Here is a 22,279-nt window from a genome sequence, read left to right on the forward strand (position 1 = left end):
CTGATGCCAACTTGAGAACCAGGCCAGCTGCAGGAGTGTGTGCAGAGGTCGTGAGCTGAACCGCTCAGAGCAGCCCAGGCCTGCACTTTAAGATGGCTCAGAAACCACCTGGTCCCTAACTCTGCTCAGGTGGAGCTGATGCTGCAAGGACTTTTGGAACAAACACCAAAATAGGGCTTGACTTTCACCAAAATCTTGAGGTTTTTTTGGCTGCACTGCACAACATGTAGGATCTTATTTCCCCAACCAGGGATTGAACTTGCGCCTCCTGCATTGGAAGTGCAGAGTCTTAACCACCAGGGGAGTCCCGTGTTTCACTAGACTCTTATCCAGGCTCCTCTCCTGATTTGGAGGTACCTGTATTTTTGGTTTCAGCGAACAGCTTTTTTAGACGTCTCCCTTGTGGGTAAAGGGCTTCCCTCGTAGCTCGTTGGTAAAGAATCTGCCTGCAATGCAGGAAACCTGGGTTTGATTTCTGGGTCGAGACGATCCCCTGGAGAAGGAAATGGCAACCCACTCCAGTATTCTTGCCTCAGAAATCCCATGGACAGGGGAGCCTGGCGGGCTACAGTCCATGGGGTTCCAAGAGTTGGACATGACTTAGCAACTCAACCACCACTTGTGGGTAAGGTTAGTGAAGAAAGGGGGATGGGGATACACCTTTTGCAAGAGCCCAAACTCCATAAAATAGGCAAGAGGAGGATGAGGCCGAGGCCGGGCCAGCTCCCCAGGTGTCTGGCACTAATGCCTGATGACTTGTCATCACTAGCAGCATTTGCTCAGAGCAAGCTCCTTGGCAGCAGTGGGTCGGGCCCCGGCCTCCCTGAGGCTCAGGCGTGGTTCCCCTCTTACCAGCCTTCTGCTTCCTTCCAGCTCTCTCTGTGCTCATCTTCATCGCCCTGGCTCTGAATGGCTTTGGTGGGATGTGCATGACTTTTACCTCATTAACAGTAAGTACCATTTTTTGAAAAGATATTTATTTGGCTCTGCTGGGTCTTAGTTGTGGCATGTGGGATCTAGTTCCCTGACCAGGGATAGAACCCAGGCCCCCTGCACTGGGAGCACAGAGTCTCAGCCACTGCACTATCAGAGAAGGCCCAGTACCAGTTTTTTTGAGAAGATCTCTGTAGACCTCCCTTTATGGCTCAGATGGTAAAGAATCTGCCTGCATTGCAGGAGACCTGGGTTCGATCCCAGCGTTGGGAAGATTCCCTGGAGAAGGGCATGGCAACTCATTCTAGTGTTCTTGCCTGGAGAATCCCCAAGGACAGAGGAGCCTGGCAGCTACAGTCCACAGGGTCACAAAGAGATGGACATGACTGAGCAACTAACACTTTCATTTTCTAGTTCAGTCATCTTTTTGCAAATCTGAGGGCAGCTTTTATCGACTCTAATTTGCTTGCCTTCCATTCACCTGCATCTGCTGGGGTATCCCAAGCAGTAGAGGGTTGTTGTTGGTGAAGTTGTGGCAGCAAAGTCTATTTCCGGCTCCCAAGCTGGGGAAGTCCTGCAGGCAGACTGGAAGGCAGCAGAGTCAGTCTCAGAGCAGCCTGTCTCCTGCTTCCTGACCTTGACTCAGGCGCCGAGGAAGCCAGCTTAATAGCTGTGTGGAAGAAAAATAACCTGCCACCTACTTTCTTTTCTCTTATTTTCTATGGCAGCTCTGGCTAACAGTGAAACCTAAAAACAAACCTCTGTTGGAATCACCCTGCCTCTAACTGTTGCTTTGTTCAGAACTGAATGAAAAACTCTGGGGAATCACAGAGCCTGCCCCTCTGCTTGGTTTTCTTTCTTTCTTTTTTTAAAAATAATTTTTATTTATTTATTTTATATTTGGCTGTGCTGGGTCTTCATTGCCACTCAGACTTTTCTCTAGTTGCGGCGAGCCGGGGCTACTCTCTAGTTGCAGTGCTTGGGCTTCTCATTGCAGTGGTTTCTCTTGTTGCAGAGCACAGGCTCTAGGCTGCAGAGGCTTCAGTAATTGTGGCATGTGGCCTCTAGTTGCGGCCCCCGGGGCTCTAAGCATAGGCTCGATAGTCGTGGCACACAGGCCCAGTCACATGTGGGAATCTTCCCGGATCAGGGATCGAACCTGTGTCTCCTGCATTGGCAGGCAGATTCTTTACTCCTGAACCACCAGCGAGCCCTGCATGGTTTTCTAAATGCCAAGGCACAGGGAGCCCTTCTCCCAAGGGAAGGAGATCCTTTGTTGGGATGCCGAGCACTCTCTTATGGTAGCCCCAGAACACCATAGAATGGGCTTCTTTTGGAAGTGAATGAGACTGCCTGAACATCCGGGTTGAAAGAAAGTCCAAAAAAGTCCAAAGAATCTTTCCCCAGAAGGAAGAGGGAGTTGTCTGCAGGTTCACCTGGTCAGGCAGGGGTGCCTTTCAGAGCTGGCCCCTGGGAAAGTAGTGAGAATGGAAGGCTTCCCGAAAGATTTCTCTGTCCAACAGGAAAGTCTTGCCTGCCTTAGTTTCCCCTCGAGAAAGGTTTTAATGACACACTGCCTCCCAGCCCTGTTTATTTGCAGGGCATTGGCTTCTGCTTTCTCTTTCCAGTAATGAGTCAGGCATCAAGCTGCTGAAGGGCCCTCGTTTAGCTTTGAGGGAGCCCTGGAACCTTGCTGGTCTTCTTCTAAGGAACTTGAGGAGGTACTGACATTCCTGTGACCTCTAGCCTGCAGGCTGTGAGCCAGAGGCCCGGTTGGGTCCAATTCCTCTTCTCAGCCTTCCTGTGCTTTCTCAATTTATTGACTTTATCCAGGTGGGAAGGTGAACTACCAGGGCCTAAGTCCGTGGAAATGGAGCAGTCAGTGGAGTCTGTGTTAGGTTGAGAGAGGCACTGCCCAGGACTGCATACATCGTGTGCTGCAGCGTGGGGGACTCAACTATCCAGGGTCTCTGGTTGCCTTGCCCTGGTAGCGTGAAGGAGATTGACTTTGTACTCTCTTGTGCATTTTTATTTATTTTTTTAATCAGGTAGATTATTTATTTCTTTGGCTGCACCAGGTCTTTGTTGCAGAATATGGGATGTAGTTCCCTGACCAGGAATCAAACCTAGGCCCCCTGCTTTGGGAGCAAGGAGTCTTAGTCCTTGGACCACTAGGGAAGTCCCAACCAGATAGATTTTTTTTTTTTTTAATGGGTGTATCTCCCTCTCAAATTCCTGGCGGAAGACACATGTTGAAGCTGTACAAAGCATGTTAGAACCGTCAAACGCACCGATTCCGTTCAGCTGTGTCCACTGCGAAGCAGGAGCCACGGTTCTGCTTGTTCTTTGACAGCGTAAACATGACCAATTCTTTCATCAAAATGAAAAATGAAAATCTGGCCTCACCCCCATTATTTGGGCCACACTGTCTATGTCATGGCAGTTCTGAATTTCAGGATAAAAGAAAGAGATGGCCCTTGGACTTGAGTATATGCTCTGAAATACAGAAAGGTGCTATAAGCCTAAAACAGATTAAAAACCTCCTCACCATGAATCCCCTTTAGGGAAGTCTTCAAAATAAGATCATAGTTGTGGTCCACAAATCCTTTTGGGGTGGCTAGGAGGGTCATAAGGATTCTTTTTGTTTTCTTTTCTTCTTAATGATTATACAACAAAAAGGTTTGATTTTAAAAAGTCAACTATTTGAGAAATGTACAATGTGAACTGTAAAATCCTAAAAGCCTAACTTCATCAGTTTAAAATGTAACTCCTTAGTTTTAAAAAAGAAATCTACATACACTGAAGTTCTTTTCAAAAGAAACACTGTTACAACTTGCCTTTTTCACTTGACAATGTATCTCTTATGTCTTTTCCTGCCAGTCCTTAGAAATCTACCTTATTATTTTAAACTCTAGAGATCGGCTTCATAATTAGACAGTTCCATGTGATTCTCCAATATAGATTGCCATGATTTATTTAACCAGTTTCCTGCTAATGGACTTTTGGGTTGGTTTCCAATTTTTCTGATTTATGATTCTGCTGAAGTGAACATCTCTATACATGTATTTCGATAAAATAAATTCCAGGCCCCAAGTTCAGCATGTTTTAAATTTTAATGTAGACTGTCAAATGGTCTTCCCAAAAGGGTATACACAGTTGCTGGCCTTCCACCATATCTGAGAAGTTTTCTTCCACACCCCTTCCAACACCCTGTCCAGATTCTTGTAAACATTAGCCAATCCAATCTGGTGAAAAATAATATGTTACTATTTAAAATTTCTTTCTTTAATTGTTAGTGAGATGGGGCATCTCTCCACCTACTTTTGATGACCACTTGTGTTTCTTCTGGGATTGCTCCTTTGTGTCTTTTGTCTATTTTTCTACAGGGTTGTTTCTGTCTTTTTTTTAAAATTGTGTTTTGTAAGCCCTCTTTCATACACACACACAAAATAGTTCTCTATCTGAGTGAACAGTGGTCTTACCCTAAGTTTTTTAGTCCCCTATGTGGTCCGTGAGTAAGCTTCAGGAGGGCTGGGCATTTCTTTGAAATTCTCCAAAAGCAAATTGTGCATGTGTGTGCTCGAACAGGTGTGTTTTTCTAGGGGAGGGTCTGTGGCTTTCACCTGCTTCTAGTAGGTCTGTGTGAAGCTGAACGCACTGTAGTAGGAATGTTTCTCTTAACTCCTTGCTCTCCCACAGGGAGGTAAAGGCTGCACAGGTCAGACGGTGACCAGACAAGAAAACCATCTGATCATCACCTGGAGCATTTGGTTAGCAGGCATCTGTTTTAAGATAGCCTGGTGGCTTGTCCCTCTAAGGCTCCCATTCTTGGGTCTGGAGCAGAGGTCAACAGTCTGCTGCCCCCAGGCCACATCCAGACCACTGCAGGCTTCTGTGCACACAGTTTTATCGGCACAGAACCACTCCCACTTGATTCTTTTGTACTGATGGCAGCAGAGGGAATGGCAGTGACAGCCTCACTGCATGGAGACCACGTGGCCTGCAAAACCTGCAGTTTCTCTGGCCCTTGGCAGGGAAAGTCTGACAGCTTCAGGTCTAGAAGCACCGAGAAGCTGCTCAGTCATGATTCCATCAGAAGGCAGAGGCTCCCCCCAGCCCCCAGCCCTTGCTGACCCTCTCCCTTCTAGTTAGGTGACCCGACTCCTCAAGCACTTTCCACGTCGTCGGCTTCCTCCTCTGTGCCCTGGCCCGAGGGACCTCCTTGGGCAGTCCTCTGTCCCGCAAGGCTTCAGATAAGGAGCTTTTCTAGATCAGACCTCGAAAGGGGACAGAGACGCAGGTCAGTGAGGCAGGCCGCGGCTCTTGGGCCATGTTCTGGGGCTGCGGGGGCTTCTGCTAAGCAGAGCTGAATCTAGCCCTGACACAGCCCAGACCTTTTAAAAAGCAGAAGTGTCAGGATCAGCTCCCGGAGGTGCCAAGCCAGCAGCAGAATGGCACTTTCTGTTTGGGTCTTCCAGCCGTGCTCTCATTCGGGGGACAAAGGAGTCTTCAGGGTCGCCTTTAGGAGCTTCCTAAATCAACAGCTCTGTGACAACCTAGGAATCTGGGGGGAGCGGGGTTGTGTTGCCAGGGAAACCTTAATTGGGGGACTTTCTGAGTCCCAAGGGGTTGTGGTATAAATAAGGATGACCAGTGACTGTGAACTGCTATCCCCATTGGTGCTAGCAAAGGGGCCCTGACTTTGTAGAATGCCTTTTCCCCACCACCTTTTCCCCTTACAGAGCCGGAGAGGTGTGCATACCCATGGGTGATCCTACCCCCGTGAGCAGAGGCTGGCTCTCCTGCCAGGCTTTCCCAGGTCCCTGCCTCAGAGGGTCCTGGGCGATGTGACACCCTCAGAGGGGGAGGGTGCAGGTCACCGGGGGTCAGGGCACACCCCAAGGTGCCAAGCCTGAGCCTCCTGTGGGCATCTGGACAGCACACTCAGGTCTGTTTGCTCACTGCCTCGCATTTGTTCAAGTCTTTAACTCGCTTCAGCGGCTGGAGGAAAACAGCGGCCGGCGGCTGAGGTGGCGTCTGGGGGCCACCACCCGACGATCCGGGGCCGGGGTTGCTTAGAGATGGGAGTGGATGCCGCCAACATTGTGAACATGTCTTTTCCACTTCATTACTCTGACCCCTGTCAGTGTGGGCGGGACGGGGAGTTCTGAGCTGTTGAAACCCTCCCAGAAAAGTGACTGCAAAGTGCTGCCAGGCTCCTTAATGAAAAAATTTCTCTGTGGGCTTTCCCTATCTGACTCATGGGAGTCTTACTTGGAGCCTGAGGAAGAAATGGTCCCATGGGAGTTGGGATCTGAGTTTGAAGAGAACAAAGTAAATGTCCATCTTCGAACACCTGGAAGGAGGGGAGGGAGAGGATTCGGGATATAGCAGTGAAACAGATGGCCCCCTCCAGGGGTGTGTGTGGAGTTTTGCATTCCTGCTCGGGTGACCTGTTTCTATGGCCAGGAGAGGGTCCCCACGGCATCCCACGTGCCCCACGTGCCAGGTAAGCAGGACTCGCCTGCTGCCCCCGGCCAGCTCTGCCTCTGGGTTTCTGCTATGTGCTCTGAGAGCCCAAAGCCGTCAGCCCATCACCACTGGCCTGGGAGAACTCCACCCATCAGAGGGTTTCCACCCCGTGAAGTTGCCCCAGCACGTGACTGGTTCAGGGATGGACTGAACGTGTAGTTGGGGCCTCGGGAGGGCTGGACCTGGCTGGGAAAGCGGACGAAGTGGCTAGGAAAGTGGGGCTCCGCCTCCCCACCCCTTCAGCAGTGAAGCAGAAAGGTGACCACAAGGGCCTTTACCTGGCAGCATGTGCTTGGAGCTGCTGGTCGTGCAGGGTTAGAAAAGAGCTCAGCTATGCTGAGTCCACTTGTCCAGACTGGCACCTGGATCCTGGCCTGTTCAGGTTGCACAGGGCTCTTGGGTGTGTGCACCAGCCACTTGAGGACAAGGGTCACCTCTGAAAGGGGCCCGAGGACCCAAATGCCAGCACCCCACCCCCACCCTGGATGGCCCGTGGCATCTCCCCAAGAGCCAGGGTGAGCCCCGCTAGCTGGTGGGCTCCGGAGATCACTGATTTGGAAATCGGGTGTCAGATGGCTCTTCTGTCCCTGCCTGCCAGCAAGCCCCAGGCCTGTCCTGGGGGCTCCTGGGAAGAGAGACATCTTAAAGAGGGTCCTCCAAGGAGGGCCGCCCATCCTCACTGCTGGAGCCTAGGCTTCTGGCGATTCTCGTCCAGTAGCCGGCTCCGAGGCCAGCACTCCAGGGGAGGGGCCGTCTGCAGCTGCTGTTTTCCTCTCTGGGAAGGTCACAGAGCCTGGGCCTGTTTACAGTGCAGCCCAGGGGCTGAGCGAATGAGTCACCACGGCTCGCGCAGGGATGGCATTCCGAGGCTGGCTCGGAGGACGGGTTCTGCCTGGCTGAGCCCACTCCAGCCCCCATCCTACCCCGGGGCAGCAACAGCATTAATGGTGGTGGTGGTGGTGGGAAGCCCCCCAGAGCCAGGAAGGGGGCCAGTGCACTGCCCCCCACACCCAAGCTGCGAGCGCAGTTGGGAACCCAAGGTCAGGAAACCAACCCTGCTGAGTGTTTTCCTCGCATCTGTCTCTCAGCTCGGCTGCAGCTTCCTACTTGGCAGCAGTCGTGGTTCTTCCCCCTCCGCCCAGCCCTCCAGCCAGCACTAGGCGCTCTGCTCGGTCCTCAGCCACCATTCACTCCATCACCAGGGCTTCTGAGTGGCCATTATGTGCGGCTGAGGTCGGACAGAGGCAGGAGGAGGGAGGGAGGAGGGGGATGTGAAGGCCAGTGGGGGAGGAGACCCAGAGAAGATGAAAGGAGAGTCTGCGGCCAAGGGCAGGTCCTCCTGACAGTGCGCCCCGGACTGTGGGGAGGTCGGCCGGGGGAGGTCAGGGAGGGAGGAGGCAGGTAGGTCTAAAAGGAGCTTTGGAGAGGGTGTAAGAAATTTCCAGTGGGGAGAGCAAACAGAATGCTTAATAAGGAACAGAAAGAGGTGTGAGAGGTAAGGGTAAATGCCTTGATCCTCCAAATCAAGTGTAGACCCTTCAGGGGCCACGTGTGTGTTTTCCAGGAGACAGAGTAGCCCAGTGGCTATGCACATCAACATGACCTGCTTTGAATTCTAGTTTTGACCCTTACCAGCTTAGGGATCCCTTGACTATTTTTTTTTAAGAGCTTCTATTTATTTTTGGCGGCGCTGGGTCTTCGTTGCTGTGTGCAGGCTTTGTCGAGTTGCGGCACGTGGGGCCCGCGCTTGCAGTGGCTTCTTCTGTTGCGGAGCACTTATCTAGGACAGGGCTCAGTTGTTGGGGCACACGCAGGCTTAGTCGCCCCATGGCATGTGGGATCTTCCTGAATCAAGGATCGAACCTGTATACCCTGCGTTGGCAGGCAGACTCTTAAACTGCTGGACCACCAGGGACATCCGCTTGACTTTTCTAATCCTGAAGTCTTGTAACCATTAAGTGAGGGTAAGAGTGACACTTTCTTGGTAAGGATGTTATGAGGGTTTTTAGCATAATAATAGTTTCTGTTATAATAATAATGCTACTATATTATTTAATATATTAACATAACTGTGTACACTGTCATATATTATAACTTAATTATCAGGAAAAATCCTCTGATCAAGCTGCTCCTGGGCACAGTAAATGGGGGAAATTTCCTCTAGTAGGCATGACAGCTTTGGGAGGAAGGGAAGGAAGTGGCTTAAAGGATAAAACACAATTAGTGTTAACATTTGAAAAATAATTAGTGCCCCCAGGGAGAACTTCTCTTCGCCTGTGTTTGCTGTTTTGTGACCACACACTGACCGCTGCCAGGATGTTTATGCTTTAGCTTTCTCTGGTCAAGGTCATCCTTGATACTGTTTTCAGAGAAATTTCATCTGACACAAATGTTGTTGTTTAGTCCCTAAGTCATGTCCGATTCTTTTGCAACCCCACGGACTGCAGCCTGCCAGGCTTCTCCGTTCATGGGACTTCCCAAGCAAGAATACTGGAGTGGGTTTGCCATCGCCTGCTCCACGGGAGCTTCCCAACTCTGGTATCAAACCTGTCTCCTGCATTGGCAGGCAGATTCTTTACCACTGAGCCACCAGGGAAGCCCTGACACGAATGTTGGGTAGTCACTAAAAGCTGAAATACTTTGACTACCTATTTAAACACAGATTGGTCAGAAAAACCCTACCTATGACATTAAAACTATGACATTAAAGGACAAACTGGGTAAACATACCTACTGTATAAGAACAAACTGTGAGGGTCTTCATTTTATTTTATTTTATTTTTGTGTGTGTGAGGGTATTTAATGTATAAAGAACCTATACCAAATTAATATGAACGAATTAACCTCCTCTTAGGAAGAAAGGACAAATGAGGAATGTAAGTGACTGATTTTAAAAACTATAGGTAAAAAATGTTCAAAGTCATTAGCAATCAGTAAATGTAAGTTTTTTCAATTCCAATTGGTGTAAGTTTTCTGGAAGGCAATTTGTCACAGAGTATCACAAAAAACTTAAAAACATGGATTCCCTTTTGTCAAATGATTCTACTTTTGGGAATTTACCTTAAGGAAATAATAGCTATTTGCATATATGTTTATCTTCAAGCGTGTTCATTAAAAAATGTTATTTATGATAAAAATCGAAAAGAAAGAAAAAAATCGAAAAGGATCTGAGAACATAGAGAAATGGTTGCATAAATTATAGGCCATTCAGACAGTTGTTACAAATTATGTGAAGATGAATACAGGACTAAACTAGGAAGTATTTCTAATATACAAAGTAAAAAAAAGAAAAAAGTTTATAAAATAATATGTAGTATCTGATTCCAGTTTGGTTAAAAATTATAGGTATTTATAAGAAAATGATTGAAGGCAATTACACCAAGATGATAATGTGGCTATATCAGGGGAATTCTTTTTTCCCCAAGGGGAATTTTTATTTCATTTTTTATGTGTACTTTGTTCTAGATATTTTACAATGAACATGCATTGCTTTCCTAATCAAAACATAACTAAGGTAAAGTATAAGACGGACACATTCATGAGGAGGCTGTATAGTGTGGTTTGCCCTGAGGCTCAGTATACCCTGAGAGTATATACCGAATGCTTACTAAAAGAACATATGAAGGAGCGGGAGGATTTTCAGGGTGTTGTAAAGAATGTTCCGGGCAGGGAGAGGCAGAGGAGCCAGGAGGGCAGCTGGGAGGCCCTGAGAATCTATACCAGTGCTTACCAAAAGAACATGTTAAGGAGGGGGAGGATTTTCAGGGTGTTGTAAAGAATGTTCCAGGCAGGGAGAGGCAGAGAAGCCAGGAGGGCGGCCGGGAGGCTGCCGCCCTTGTTCAGACATGAGGGTGAGGATCTCATCCAGGGTCAGATGGAAGGTCAGAACCCTCTCCCAGATTCCCATCTTGCCTGTCCCAGATGCAGTCTAGGGAGCAGACTCTGGGAAATGAGGTCAGAGTTGCCCACTAGCCCCAAGTTCTGTGGTTCTGTTGGCCTCTAGCTTGGGTTCGGGTAGAAGGAAAAGGGCTGGTAAGCAAGCTCTCTGCTTTTCAGAAGTACCCCTCGCCCTGTCAAAAAGTTGGAACACGCTTTGCACCCAAAGGTGACTACCATAACAGAAGCGTTTCCTGGCCTGACTACGGAGTGGCTGTTGTCCCCCATCTGCTTTTCTGATCAGGTTCTCAGCCCTCTTTGTTGTCGCTGCTGCTGTTTTGTGCTTTGTTTCTTTGGCCATACTTCCTTACTTGTGGGATCTTAATTCCCCGATCAGGGATCGAACCCATGCCCCCTCCGCTGAAAGCACAGATTGTCTTAACCACGGGGCTGACAGGGAAATCCCTCTAAGCCATCTTTGATCCCTTCTTTCTTCACCTGCATTCCAGGCTGGAACAGTTTCCTTCTTCCACACAAGCAAAACTAATCTTTGGATTCTTCTTGGGGCAGATGTGGGCCTGGAGATGCCTGAAGCTGCCTTGGTGGAATAGCCAGTGGGGTGCAGCCCAAACACGTGAGCCCAGGATCCGAGGGGTGTCCTCTGAACCACAGCATACCTGGGAGGCAGGTGTGCAAAGAGTGAAATTGGGCAGCTTTCATGTTCACCTGGGTGTGCTTGGGTGCCCATGAGCATGTCACCTTTCCTCTGTCTCCTGCTGGGGAAGTTTCCACATGCTCCCTGTCTCCCTCCGACCCTCTCTGAGAAGCCTGAGTGGGCAGAGGGGGCTGGAAGAAGAGCTCCTTGTGTGTGGCGAAGCTGGAGAGGCACCCTGGCCTCATGCCACAAGATGGCTTTGTTGGCCGCACACTATGGGTTTATTCATGCTCCTTTTTAATCCTGGGGTCTCAAAACATCTCAAGTCTCTTATTCATGTTTTTTTTCCTTTAATAATGACGCTCAGACATAATCCACATACCATACAATGCACGTAAACTATATAACTCAATGGTTTTTAGTGTACTTATAGAGTTACCGAGTCATCACCAGAATTAACCGTATCACCCCAATCACAATTCTGGACCATTAGCATTTCCTCCCTGTCCCTCCCAGCTGCTTCTATCCCAGCCCTAGACAACCCCTTGTCTAGTCTCTGTCTCTAGGGATTTGCCTGTTCTGGACATTTCACCTGAATGGAATCGTACAATTACGTGGTCTTTTGTGACTGGTGTCTTTCACTCAGCATAATTTTGCAAAGTTTATTCATGTTGTAACATGTTTCAGTTCTTCATTCCTTTCTGTGGCTGTGTAATATTCCACTGTGTGGATATACCACAGTTTGCACATCCAGTCATCCTTTGATGGGCATGAAGGTTGTCTCCACTTTTTGTATATTATAAAGAATGCTGCTGTAAACAGTCATGTACATACATGTTTTTGTGTGAACATATGTTTTTATTCCTAGGAGTGAAATGTCTGGGTCATATGGAAGCTTTGTGTTTAAATGAGGAGCTGCCAGACTCTTTTGCAAAGTGACTGCACCATTTTACATTCTCACCAGTAGTGTAGGAGGGTTCCAATTACTCTATATCGGCACCAGCATTTGTTGTTTTCTTTTTTAAAAAATTGTTATTTTAGCCACTTAGCAGGCACAAGGGGTATGAAGCAGCATCTCATTGTGGTTTGATTTGCATTTCCCTATGATTAATGATACTGAGTATCTTTTCATAACGGTTATTGGCTATTTGTATATCTTCTTTGGAGAAACATCTATTCAGAAATGTCTGTTTGCCCATTTTAAAAATGATTATGTTTTTATTACTGAGTTGTCAAGAGTTATTTATATATTGCAGATATGGGTGCCCTATCCAATACATGATTCATAAAAATTTTCTCTCTTCATCTCATCATCTTTTCATTTACTTGATGGTGTCCTTTGAAGTGCAAACATTTTTCACTTGGATGATGTCCCTTTTTCATTTTTAATTGTGGTCAAAACAGGCAGAAGTGATGAGGGGCAGGTAGGTAAATACATTCACGCTGCCTGTGTTCAGCAAACAGATTAACTTGCAGGCAGCCATCACGTGGTCCATGTTTGATAAAACCCCAGTATGATTCCAGACATCTTGGGGGAGAAGGGTGTAGTTTAGGTTCGTATAAGCAGCCTGAGTTCAATAAAACAGGTTGGCAGATCCAGAGAGCGAGTCTCGGTGCCAGGGACCGTGTGGGTGTGGATGGAAGCTCAGAGCACATGGTGCGAGCTCCCCCGAGGTTAGCGAGAGCATGGCAGGCTGCAGTTAGGGGAGGATGCGCTTCTCCCCATGCCTGTCTGAACCCGTGACCTCGTGGTCATAGTTTACCATGCCTGAATTTGTATGGAACCCACTGAGGGTTTTAGCTTTGTAGTCATGTCGAATGGACCCAGGACAAGCTCCTGTGAGATGGGAGCAGTGGCCTCATAGGGAAGAAGGCCTGAGCTTTTCTTGCCATTGATCTTTCCAGGCGGGAAGAGAAAGCCCTCCTTGAACCTAGAAATTGAGAAGCAGGACTCCCAGACCAGCCTCCTCATCCACACCAGAAACTGTAGAATTCTGATTGGCACCTTCCAGAGACCTACTCTTCTCAAAATCAAAAGCAGCTTTTGCTGACATCTGGTCGTTCTGGAACACTGATATTTTTATTTATAAAATGATTCTCTCATCCTCAAATAGATTCTTATTTTTAACAGACTTGCTCCCTTTGAAGGTTGCCTCACTTGCTGGCATCTCCTTGTAACCCTGCAGAGACCAAAGGCCCTAGCCTGTGCCAGAGCAGAGAGGAGGGTCGCTTGCCAGCCAGGAAGTCCTGTCTGCACGTGCAGAGTCTGAGTTCTGTATTACTCTCCCCTTCTTCCTTAATCACCCACAGTCCAGGAAGAAAAAATGTGCAATTAGCAGTGGTTATCCCTGGACTGATGCCTCGTGAATTACGCAGGGAGGAGAGCAGATAAGACGAGGTGCCTGAGGATGCCGTCATGCCCTCTTCCCTTCCTCCTTCATCCTGTCTGTCCCTCTTTCAGCAGAAGTTTCCCTTGCTTCTTGTCTTTCAGCTGCCCAACATGTTTGGTGACCTTCGGTCCACATTTATTGCCCTGATGATTGGATCCTATGCCTCCTCGGCGGTCACCTTCCCAGGAGTCAAGGTGAGGGTGTGTGCTGGCATCTGAGCAGAGGCCTCTCCTGAGACTCTTCTGCCCTCCTTGAAGAGGGAAGTCACTGTGGGTGCTGGGGCCCTCCCTTCCCCCCACCCACACCTGGGAGGATGCACCTGGGCACCTCTGGGAGTAAGAAAAAAGACTTGCTGGGCCAGGGGTGGGGTGGAGTAAGGCGGGGTGGGGTGGAGTGGAGGCGTGAGAGTGGGGATGGTAAAGTCAAGCATATCTCTGCAAGGTGTGACTGCAGGCTGCCTTTGCATTTCAGGGCTGGGGGGGAAGAAGGGGGCTGAGAGAGTGTCCCCTGTCCTGAATCCAGCTCCAGTTCCCCCCACCCACCCCCAGGTCTGTTGTCATTGGACTGTTGCTCCCCACTGCCAGAGCGCTGCTCTCAGCCAAGTTGGTTCAGCTGTTTCCCTCCCAGGCAGGATTCTGAGCCCATGGAAGTCACACGGGGTCAGGATAGAGCAAACACCTCACTGCTCATCAGTCCTGGTTCCTGCTCTAAATCCTGTTGTTCCTGAACGGGCTTCAGAACCAGCTTTTCTCTGTGGTGGCCCCAGCTCCAATAAATTCCCTTTCCTGAGGTCCAAGGGGAAGAGGCTGCAGAGCAGGAGGAGGAGTCAGAAACACGGGCCGGCCACCTGGGCACTGAGTTGTCCGGAGAGGCTGGGGCCACAGTCCCTGGATGTTAGGGATCCTCATGTTCCTGGAGTACAGAGGAGCCCTCAGGTTCCTCCTCTTCCTCATCTCAGTGTCTGACTGCTGGTCCCCTCCCTGGGGAGCTGGGCAGTTTTCTGCCACTGCCCTGGGTACCCTTGGGCTGGAAATAAATGGCAAAAATTACAATAACAGTCTGGCAGGCTTCCCACCTACCATGCCCTGTACTGGGCCCTCTACTGGGGTCACATCCACTAAACCGCACCTCAACACCAGGAGGGTACGTGCCAGTGTCAGACCCATTTCACGGAAGAGCAAAGTGAGCCGTTGAACTGTTCATTCCTCGAGTATTTTTTTGGCACCTACCGTGTATACACTTCAAGGTGTTAGAGAAACATCAGTGGACAAATCTAGATATTCCTATCTTCAGGGAGCTGGACTGATAATGGATGAGGAAATGAATCATAAGTCAAAAATCTCAGCCAGAAAAAAAAAATAAATCTCAGCCAGGACTGAACAGTGACATCTGTGACAGTGATGGGTGGTTGGGGGAGGCCTCTCCAAGGAGGTGACGTTTGGTCCAAACTGCAGGCATGTGGTCCAGGACGAGTGGAGATAATTAAAATGCAGGTGCCTGGTGAGCAAACATCCAGGCTGACAGGCCATGTCCACCCCTCGAAGCTCAGCACAGGGAAACCAGGACTGCCAGGTGCCCCCTGCCCACTCCAGCTTTTCTCTGCTAACTGCCCCACCCTGACTGCGACCCCTGCCCCCTTGTGCATCTCAGGTCATCTATGACTTTGGCGCCTCCTTCATTGTCATCCTCGTGGTCTGGGCTGGCTGCTCTGGGCTGGTTTTCCTCAACTGCTTCTTTAATTGGCCCCTGGAGCCCTTCCCAGGGCCAGAGGACATGGACTACACGTAAGTGGACCTGCGGTCTGCCCCCACTCCCACGCCGGCCAGGGGCCTGGGCAGCATGACAGACACTCTCCCGTGGCCTCCAGGGTGAAGATCAAGTTCAGCTGGCTGGGCTTCGACCACAAGATCACAGGGAAGCAGTTCTACAAGCAGGTGACCACGGTGGGACGCCGCCTCAGCGTGGGCAGCTCCATGCGGAGCGCCAAGGAGCAGGCGGCCCTGCAGGAGGGCCACAAGCTGTGCCTGTCCACCGTCGACCTGGAGGTCAAGTGCCAGCCCGATGCCACAGGTACCCACCCGCAGGTGGCCGCTCACCTCCCAAGCCTGCCCTGAGCCATCAACAGCCTAGCGACAAGGACGGGACGTCCAGTCCAGATGGGGCCCCCGATGGGGTCCAGCACCCCCTGAGGGCTCTCTAGGTACTGCCTCCCTTCATCCCCACATCTTCCCACAAGGGCAGGCAGCACCATCCATCCTGCCTCATAGACGAAGCTCAGAGAGGGTGAGGGATTCACCCAGCGTGTTTCGTACGGCTGGGTGACCCCACTCCTGCACCCAGCCGTCTGCCTCATCTGGTGGGGGGTGACGGGGGCCTCCCGGCCCCACGCGTGCCCTGGGTGGTAGGTGGGCCGTGGGCCCTGGGGTACCGCCGCTTCTCCCTGACCCCCAGCTCTCCCCGCAGCGGCCCCCTCCTTCATGCACAGCGTGTTCAGCCCCATCCTGCTGCTCAGCCTGGTCACCATGTGCGTCACGCAGCTGCGTCTCATCTTCTACATGGGCGCCATGAACAACATCCTCCAGTTCCTGGTCAGCGGCGACCAGGCCGTAGGTAGGTGGCCCCCGAGCCCTGGGCCACAGCCCACGCGCGGTGGTCGCTTCTGCCCGCCTGAGGTCAGGTCCACCGCCTGGCCAGCCGGAGGGTGTGGGGCTCGGCCGGGCCAGCGGGGCAGTGAAATGGCAGAATCCAAGGGCCTGATGGTGCGTCAGAGCCGTTTCATCACAGCCGGGCCCAACTGTTCTTTCACGTCCCCGCCAGAGTTTCCCGGTCTAGGAGGGAGGAGAGGACTGAAATAACTATGTGTGTTTGGGGTGTGGGGTGTGTTTTTCGTTGCCTGAGGGGGACAGTTGACGTGTGTGTTTATAAGAGAAGACACTGCACAGAACACGGTACTCCACCTGAGAGCTTGTTGAAAGACAATCTGTCAAACCCAATGCCAAGAATCCTCCGGGAAACCACAGGGGTAGCGCGTGGAGAGGCTGGGGGCCAGGGTGGGGGCCGGGCCGCTGCGACTGGACACGGGGTCTCCCGGGATCTGTGCCCTGAACTGGGAAACGAGGCCAGGTGGAGCCTTCCTCTTATGTGATCCGGTCCAGGCTTGTTACTTCTGGTAAATAGAACTGATAACCCACCTGCCCACTTTTCCAAAAGAACACACAAGCTGATTAGAGGTTTTGATTCTGCAAAGAAAGTCGGCACTTCCTCAGGGCCTGAGCTGAGTCAGCTTTAGTCATCCGAAAGCAGGACAAACACATTGGGTAAATCCTTTTTATTGGCAGTCTCATTGGTGTGCAACTTTTGGAGTTGGCTTAATTGTTTTTCTCCATGGAAAGATACTCCAGGCAATGTAAGGGTTTTTGTTGTTGTTTTCTTTTTAAATTTATTTTTGGCCGCACTAGGTCTTCATTGCTGGATGGGGATTTTCTCTAGTTGCGGCAAGCGGTAGCTGCTCTTCCTTGCAATGCAGGGGCTTCTCGTGGTGGTGGTTTCTATTGCTGGGGAGCACGGCCTCTAGAGCGCAGACTCAATGGTTGTGGCACATGGACTTCATTGCCCTGTGGCATGTGGGATCTTCCCTGGCCAGGGTTCAAACCCTTTTGCCCTGTGTTGGCCGATGGATTCATTACCACTGGACCACCAGGGAAGTCCTGTATGTTTCTAAAAAGGATAAGAAACTCAGCTGTAACAAAAGGGGAAGGAGACTAAGGGACACAGACAATGCAGGTTCTATTCTGAAAATGGGTGTTCGGACATGAAGCAACATGGAAAATCCCTATTATGTGCCCTTGCAGAAATTCATAGCAAACACGAAGATGGGGGGAAGAAAAAAATACTCTGTTTGGCTTCATTTCATTCAATGATATTCCCCTAAATTTCAACCCCTGGAACCCTTTTATTATGTAACATTCATTAAAATCTGTCCACTGTACTTTGAGGAGAGCTGATCTAGCCTGCCTAAAGGCCCTTTATTACAAACCCTGAGGCCCAGACAGGCAGAGACCCTGATGAGGATAGAGAAAAGGCCCTTACTGGCCCTTGGAAGGCAAATCTCCCTGCTGCTGCTGAGTCATGGCCTTGTCTTTTGCTTTCTCTGAGAAATCTTTTGCTGCCCGAGAGGATTTTTTTTCCTTCTGTTTCCCTCTTTCAAAAGTCAGTTTCAAGAAGTAGAGGAAGTTGGGCCAGGAAATTCAGTCCACAGCTGACAGGGCATTGGTTTTCCCCATCCTGCTCCTCTGAGCACTTGTGCCTGAGAGCTCACACACATAACACCCACACGCACACACGGACATCTGGACGTCAGGATCAGGGGGCTGGCAGCCCTGGCTGGTCAGACGCTCCGGCTGGGTGTGGGGTGGATTCTCAGCCCTCGTGCTGCTGGATCTTCTACACCCCCGCCACTTCCCCATCATGGTCCCCCCACAAGCGCCACAGGCCTGATTCACAGCCCATCTGTGACGAGGCCCCAGCCGCACATGACCGAGGCCCCAGCAGGCAGGAAGCCGTCAGCAGACACCCATGCAGGGCACTCTGAGAGTCAGGGCTCCGTGGGAAGTGGTGTGGGTGCTGGGCCCGGAGCTCGCTGCCTGCACAGCCCTCTCTCTGACAACCTTTGACATTTCTGCTGCTAACCTCACTCCTCTCTGCTTTGTCACTTTTGCTTTCTCGGTGCAGTGATGGCTACCGGTAAGCCGTGGAGGCCGGGGGGAGGGGGGCATCAGGGAACACAGGCCGTCCGCTCCTGGCCAGAGCTTGCCCCACTGAGACGCACCTGTCCTTGAACTTCAGATGCCCCCTGAGCTCCGCACATCCCCCCTCAGCCAGCCTTCAGCTTCTGTTTGAGAAATCTCATCATAATTTTAAGGCTCTCTGATGACCGGAGCCCTTACGTCAGGGCCCCTGTGAGTGGGGCCTTCTCGGTGTGTTGAGGGGCAGGACCCGGGTTGCTGGTAACACACGAAGCCTCGCTCTGTCCCGGGTCTCGGTAATCCTGTGGTTCCCAGAGTCACAGAGACCTCCTGGAGCTTCTGGGGAAGGTCATTGTGACATATTGGACTTTGGCAGCTGTTTCTTGGAAATAGGCGAGGGATTCGGAGGGAAGAGTAGGGTGTCCTGCCCCTTGCTCAGGCTTTGATTTCAGAGGTCGTCTCCCATCATGACTCATGGTGACAGAGGTGGGGGGGAGGGGTTAGGGGAAAAAAAACCGAGAAGGGCTTGTGGGGTCACAGACTCTGCCCAGCCCCCTCGCCAGGCCTCAGCAGGCGGCCCCCCACCCCGCTCTGTGACCCGGCCCTCCTGTCTCCCCAGTGAGCCTCTACACGTCCATCTTCGGGGTGCTCCAGCTTCTGTGCCTGCTCACCGCCCCCGTCATTGGCTACATCATGGACTGGAGGCTGAAGGAGTGTGAGGATGCCTCCGAGGAGCCCGAGGAGAAAGACGCCAATCAGTGCGTAGGCCGAACCCGTGCCCCGCGTCCCCGGAGGGAGCAGCCCGCCGGGCGGGTGTTAGGCGGCTCCAGGGTGGGTGGGACGTTGGGTTGTAAAGTCAGGAGGAGAGGCGAGAAGGGGCCGTGCTCAAAGCCACTCTTGGCCCTTGCTCAGCTCATCACACGATGTACTGGTCTGTCGCTTCTATCTGGAAAAGTCTTTTGTATATAGAAGTTTGGGAAGCGCCAAGCTAGAAGAGAGGAGAGAAACCAGACTGGAAACTATCAAACACCTGCCTTTAGGACCACACTCAGATCCTCAGCACAGTTAGCACAAGGGCAGAGAGCCTTAGAGCGGTCCGTTTGCCTGCAAGGCCTGTTTCACTGGGCGTGAGTCGCAAACAGCTATAACCTTAAGACGTGTTAATAGCTTTGTTCATGACTGTGAGAATTAAACGAGGAACTGGAGCCCTTTCTTTATAGAAGGGCTGGGCTGTAAGATCAGAGGATGAGTTAAATGCTGCCTTCTCTGACTCCACCTTAATATAATAAGCTGCTCTTGATTGTATCAGGCCTCGTGCAAAGCACTTAATGCACAGTCTCTCAGGGAAGCCTCCCAACACCTTGATGAGTTATACCCATTTTACAGATGAGGGAACTGAACCTAGGTATTGGAGTGGCTTGCCTGAGGTCACACAGGGAGAAAGTGGTGGATCTGGGCCTCCCTGCACATCTCTGAGCCCTTGGATGTCAGGCATCTGTGTGGGTGGTGAGACTGGAATCAGTAGTAGTGAATTCACAGGGAGATAATTATAGAGATGCTCTGTTATCTAGGTCAGGTCCTATAGCCAGAAGGCGGTTGGTGCCCATTCCAGTTCCATCTGCCACATGCTCGTTTCTTCTTCACTCCTTCCTGCCCCCCAAGGGGAACCCCACTTGCTCCCTTATTTGGCTTATTCTCTGGCTTAGCATCAGCTCCCTGCAGGATTTGGGTGAAGCTGGAGCTAACAGTGAAGGAGGCTTTGCCACATTCTGACCTGGGCGCCACTTCCTCCTCCCTCCCCATCATTGGGGATCTGACCTCAGTCTTCACTGAAATAGTGCAGGGTTCAGTTCGGTTCAGTCACTCAGTCATGTCCAACTCTTTGCAGCCCCATAGAATGCAGGACACTAGGCCTATCTGTCCATCACCAGCTCCCAGAGTTTACCCAAACTCATGTCCATTGAGTCGGTGATGCCATCCAACCGTCTTATCCTCTGTCGTCCCCTTCTCCAACCTTCAATCTTTCCTAGCATCAGGGTCTTTTCAAATGAGTCAGCTCTTTGCATCAGGTGGCCAAAGTATTGGAGTTTCAGCTTCAACATCAGTCCTTCCAATGCAGGGTACTGATGCCCATCTTCTCGTGTCCGACCTCTCCACTGAGGTTCACACTCCACGCTCAGTCCAGAGGGTCGCTGTGGGGAGCGTTCCTCTGTGATGGTCTAGCCCCCACAGTCCCCAGCTAGCACTTGCCTGGCGGTGGTGTCTAGGTCTTGCATTGTCCGAAAGCTGTGACTCCCCAGGCCTGACGTCCTGGGAGAGTCTGTTCTCCAGGGACCCCCACCCCTCAGCCCACCCTAGGTCCTATGTTCCATGCTCTGTGTCCCCAACAGAGGTGAGAAGAAGAAGAAGCGGGACCGGCAGATCCAGAAGATCACCAATGCCATGCGGGCCTTCGCCTTCACCAACCTGCTGCTCGTGGGTTTCGGGGTGACCTGCCTCATTCCCAACCTGCCTCTCCAGGTGGGTGTGGGGGATGCGATGATGAGGGAGAGAGGGCCTGATGTCTCATGGGGGAGCCATTAGCAAAGAGAACAGTGACTTTTCATTCATTTAATCCAACCAGCCAGACCAGTCAACCAGCCCACCCTGGTTTATCAAGGGCCTTCTATCTGCTAGGCTCTGTGCGCAATGCGGAGTTGTTGTTCAGTTGCTCAGTCATGTCCAGCTCTCTGTGACCCCATGGATTGCAGCACGCAGGCTTCCCTGTCCTTCACCATATCCCAGAGTTTGCTTAAACTCATGTCCGTTGAGTCGGTGATACCATCCAACCATCTCTTCCTCTGCTGCCCCCTTCTCCTCCTGCCCTCAATCCTTCCCAGCATCAGGGTCTTTTCCAATGAGTCGGCTCGTGGCATCAGGTGGCCAAGGTATTGGAGCTTCAGCTTCAGCATCAGTCCTTCCAATGAATATGTAGTGTTGATTTCCTTTAGGATTGACTGGTTTGATCTCCTTGCAGTCCAAGGGACTCTCCAGAATCTATTCCAGCATCACAGTTCTAAGAACAAGCTGTAACTGGAACTGAGATTTCCTTTCACAATAGACCCTTCCCTATGAAAGTGTATCATTCTTCTTGGTCTTGGGGCATCTTACACACCATGAATACCATCATCTTACCATTTCTGGGGTCATGTGGTATATTTGTGTAGCTAATTGTTTTGCCTTTGCTCAAACAGCTGTGATCTAACATCCTAAGAGGTTTGGCCAGTCTGTGGCATTGATGGGAGCGTTTGCTCTTCTGGTTCAGGACAGCCACAAGAGAAAGCCTCTGATGATGAGCTCTTGGTATCCGGGTTCAAAAGTTTAATTCCTTTGCACAAGATTTCCAATGCTTTTGGAACCTGACTTTTGGCAGACAGCTCGAGAAAGGTAGATTGTGTTACCTGCCTGGCTCCACCCTCAGATCCACAGAAGAGTTCTAGTTCCAGTCCTCAAACTGATGAACTTTGAAGGAAGGGATACAAGTGACGGCATTGCTCCCGGATGGGTGTGACCCGAGTCCAGGTGGTGTCTTGGACCAAGTCCAGGAGGAAAGCAGGAGTCCCTTCCTTGCTGCAAGCGGCCACACGTAGCAGTTCAGGGCACCCCGGGTGCGCACCACCCACGGGTGCCGTCTCGTGTTTGAGCCCGCACTGCGTGCAGCTGGAGTAAACCCCCGGAGACCGACGCCGGTTCCAGATGGGAGTGCCGTCACACCCCTGGTGCCTTCCCAGCCTCCTGGCGGTGGTGGCCCTCTCTGCAAGACCGGCAGACCCTTGCCTTGACCACCTTGTCCAGTCACGGGGCAGTGGTCAGTAAGGACCGCGATCTGCTTTTTGTTTTAACCGGTTCTTACTGAAAGGCAAGTTGTGAAAAGGCAGCAAGGCATTTGGGGTGGAAAGGGGGAGCCTGTAAAGGATGTGTGTGCTTTCGGGCACAGCCCTCTCACAGCACCACAGAGAGCAGTCCCTCTGCCTCCGCCGCCCACATTCCCGGAAACAGGACTTGGCTGCTGCGCCTGATGACAGGGCTGTGTGCAGAGAACAAACAAAGGGTCCCGGCAGCAAAGTAGACAGCTCGTGGCTCTCAGGAATCGTTAACAAGGGCCTGCT

At 51.1% G+C, this 22,279-nt stretch overlaps 1 protein-coding gene across 4 annotated transcripts in view; it reads left to right on the forward strand.

Annotated features, from left to right (window-relative positions):
• SLC43A2 (solute carrier family 43 member 2) overlaps nt 1-22,279 on the forward strand; it is a 43,162-nt gene that overhangs the window by 11,765 nt on the left and 9,118 nt on the right. For all 4 annotated transcript variants that reach the window (XM_065911083.1, XM_065911084.1, XM_065911085.1 and 1 more), the window contains 7 exons: nt 874-950; nt 13,488-13,580; nt 15,037-15,170; nt 15,254-15,456; nt 15,850-15,996; nt 18,751-18,889; nt 20,522-20,651. In XM_065911083.1, the coding sequence (XP_065767155.1) occupies nt 874-950; nt 13,488-13,580; nt 15,037-15,170; nt 15,254-15,456; nt 15,850-15,996; nt 18,751-18,889; nt 20,522-20,651 (923 nt within the window). The remainder of the gene's footprint in view (nt 1-873; nt 951-13,487; nt 13,581-15,036; nt 15,171-15,253; nt 15,457-15,849; nt 15,997-18,750; nt 18,890-20,521; nt 20,652-22,279) is intronic.

The sequence above is a fragment of the Muntiacus reevesi genome, chromosome 18 (assembly GCF_963930625.1).
Source record: "Muntiacus reevesi chromosome 18, mMunRee1.1, whole genome shotgun sequence".
Taxonomy (NCBI): domain Eukaryota; kingdom Metazoa; phylum Chordata; class Mammalia; order Artiodactyla; family Cervidae; genus Muntiacus; species Muntiacus reevesi.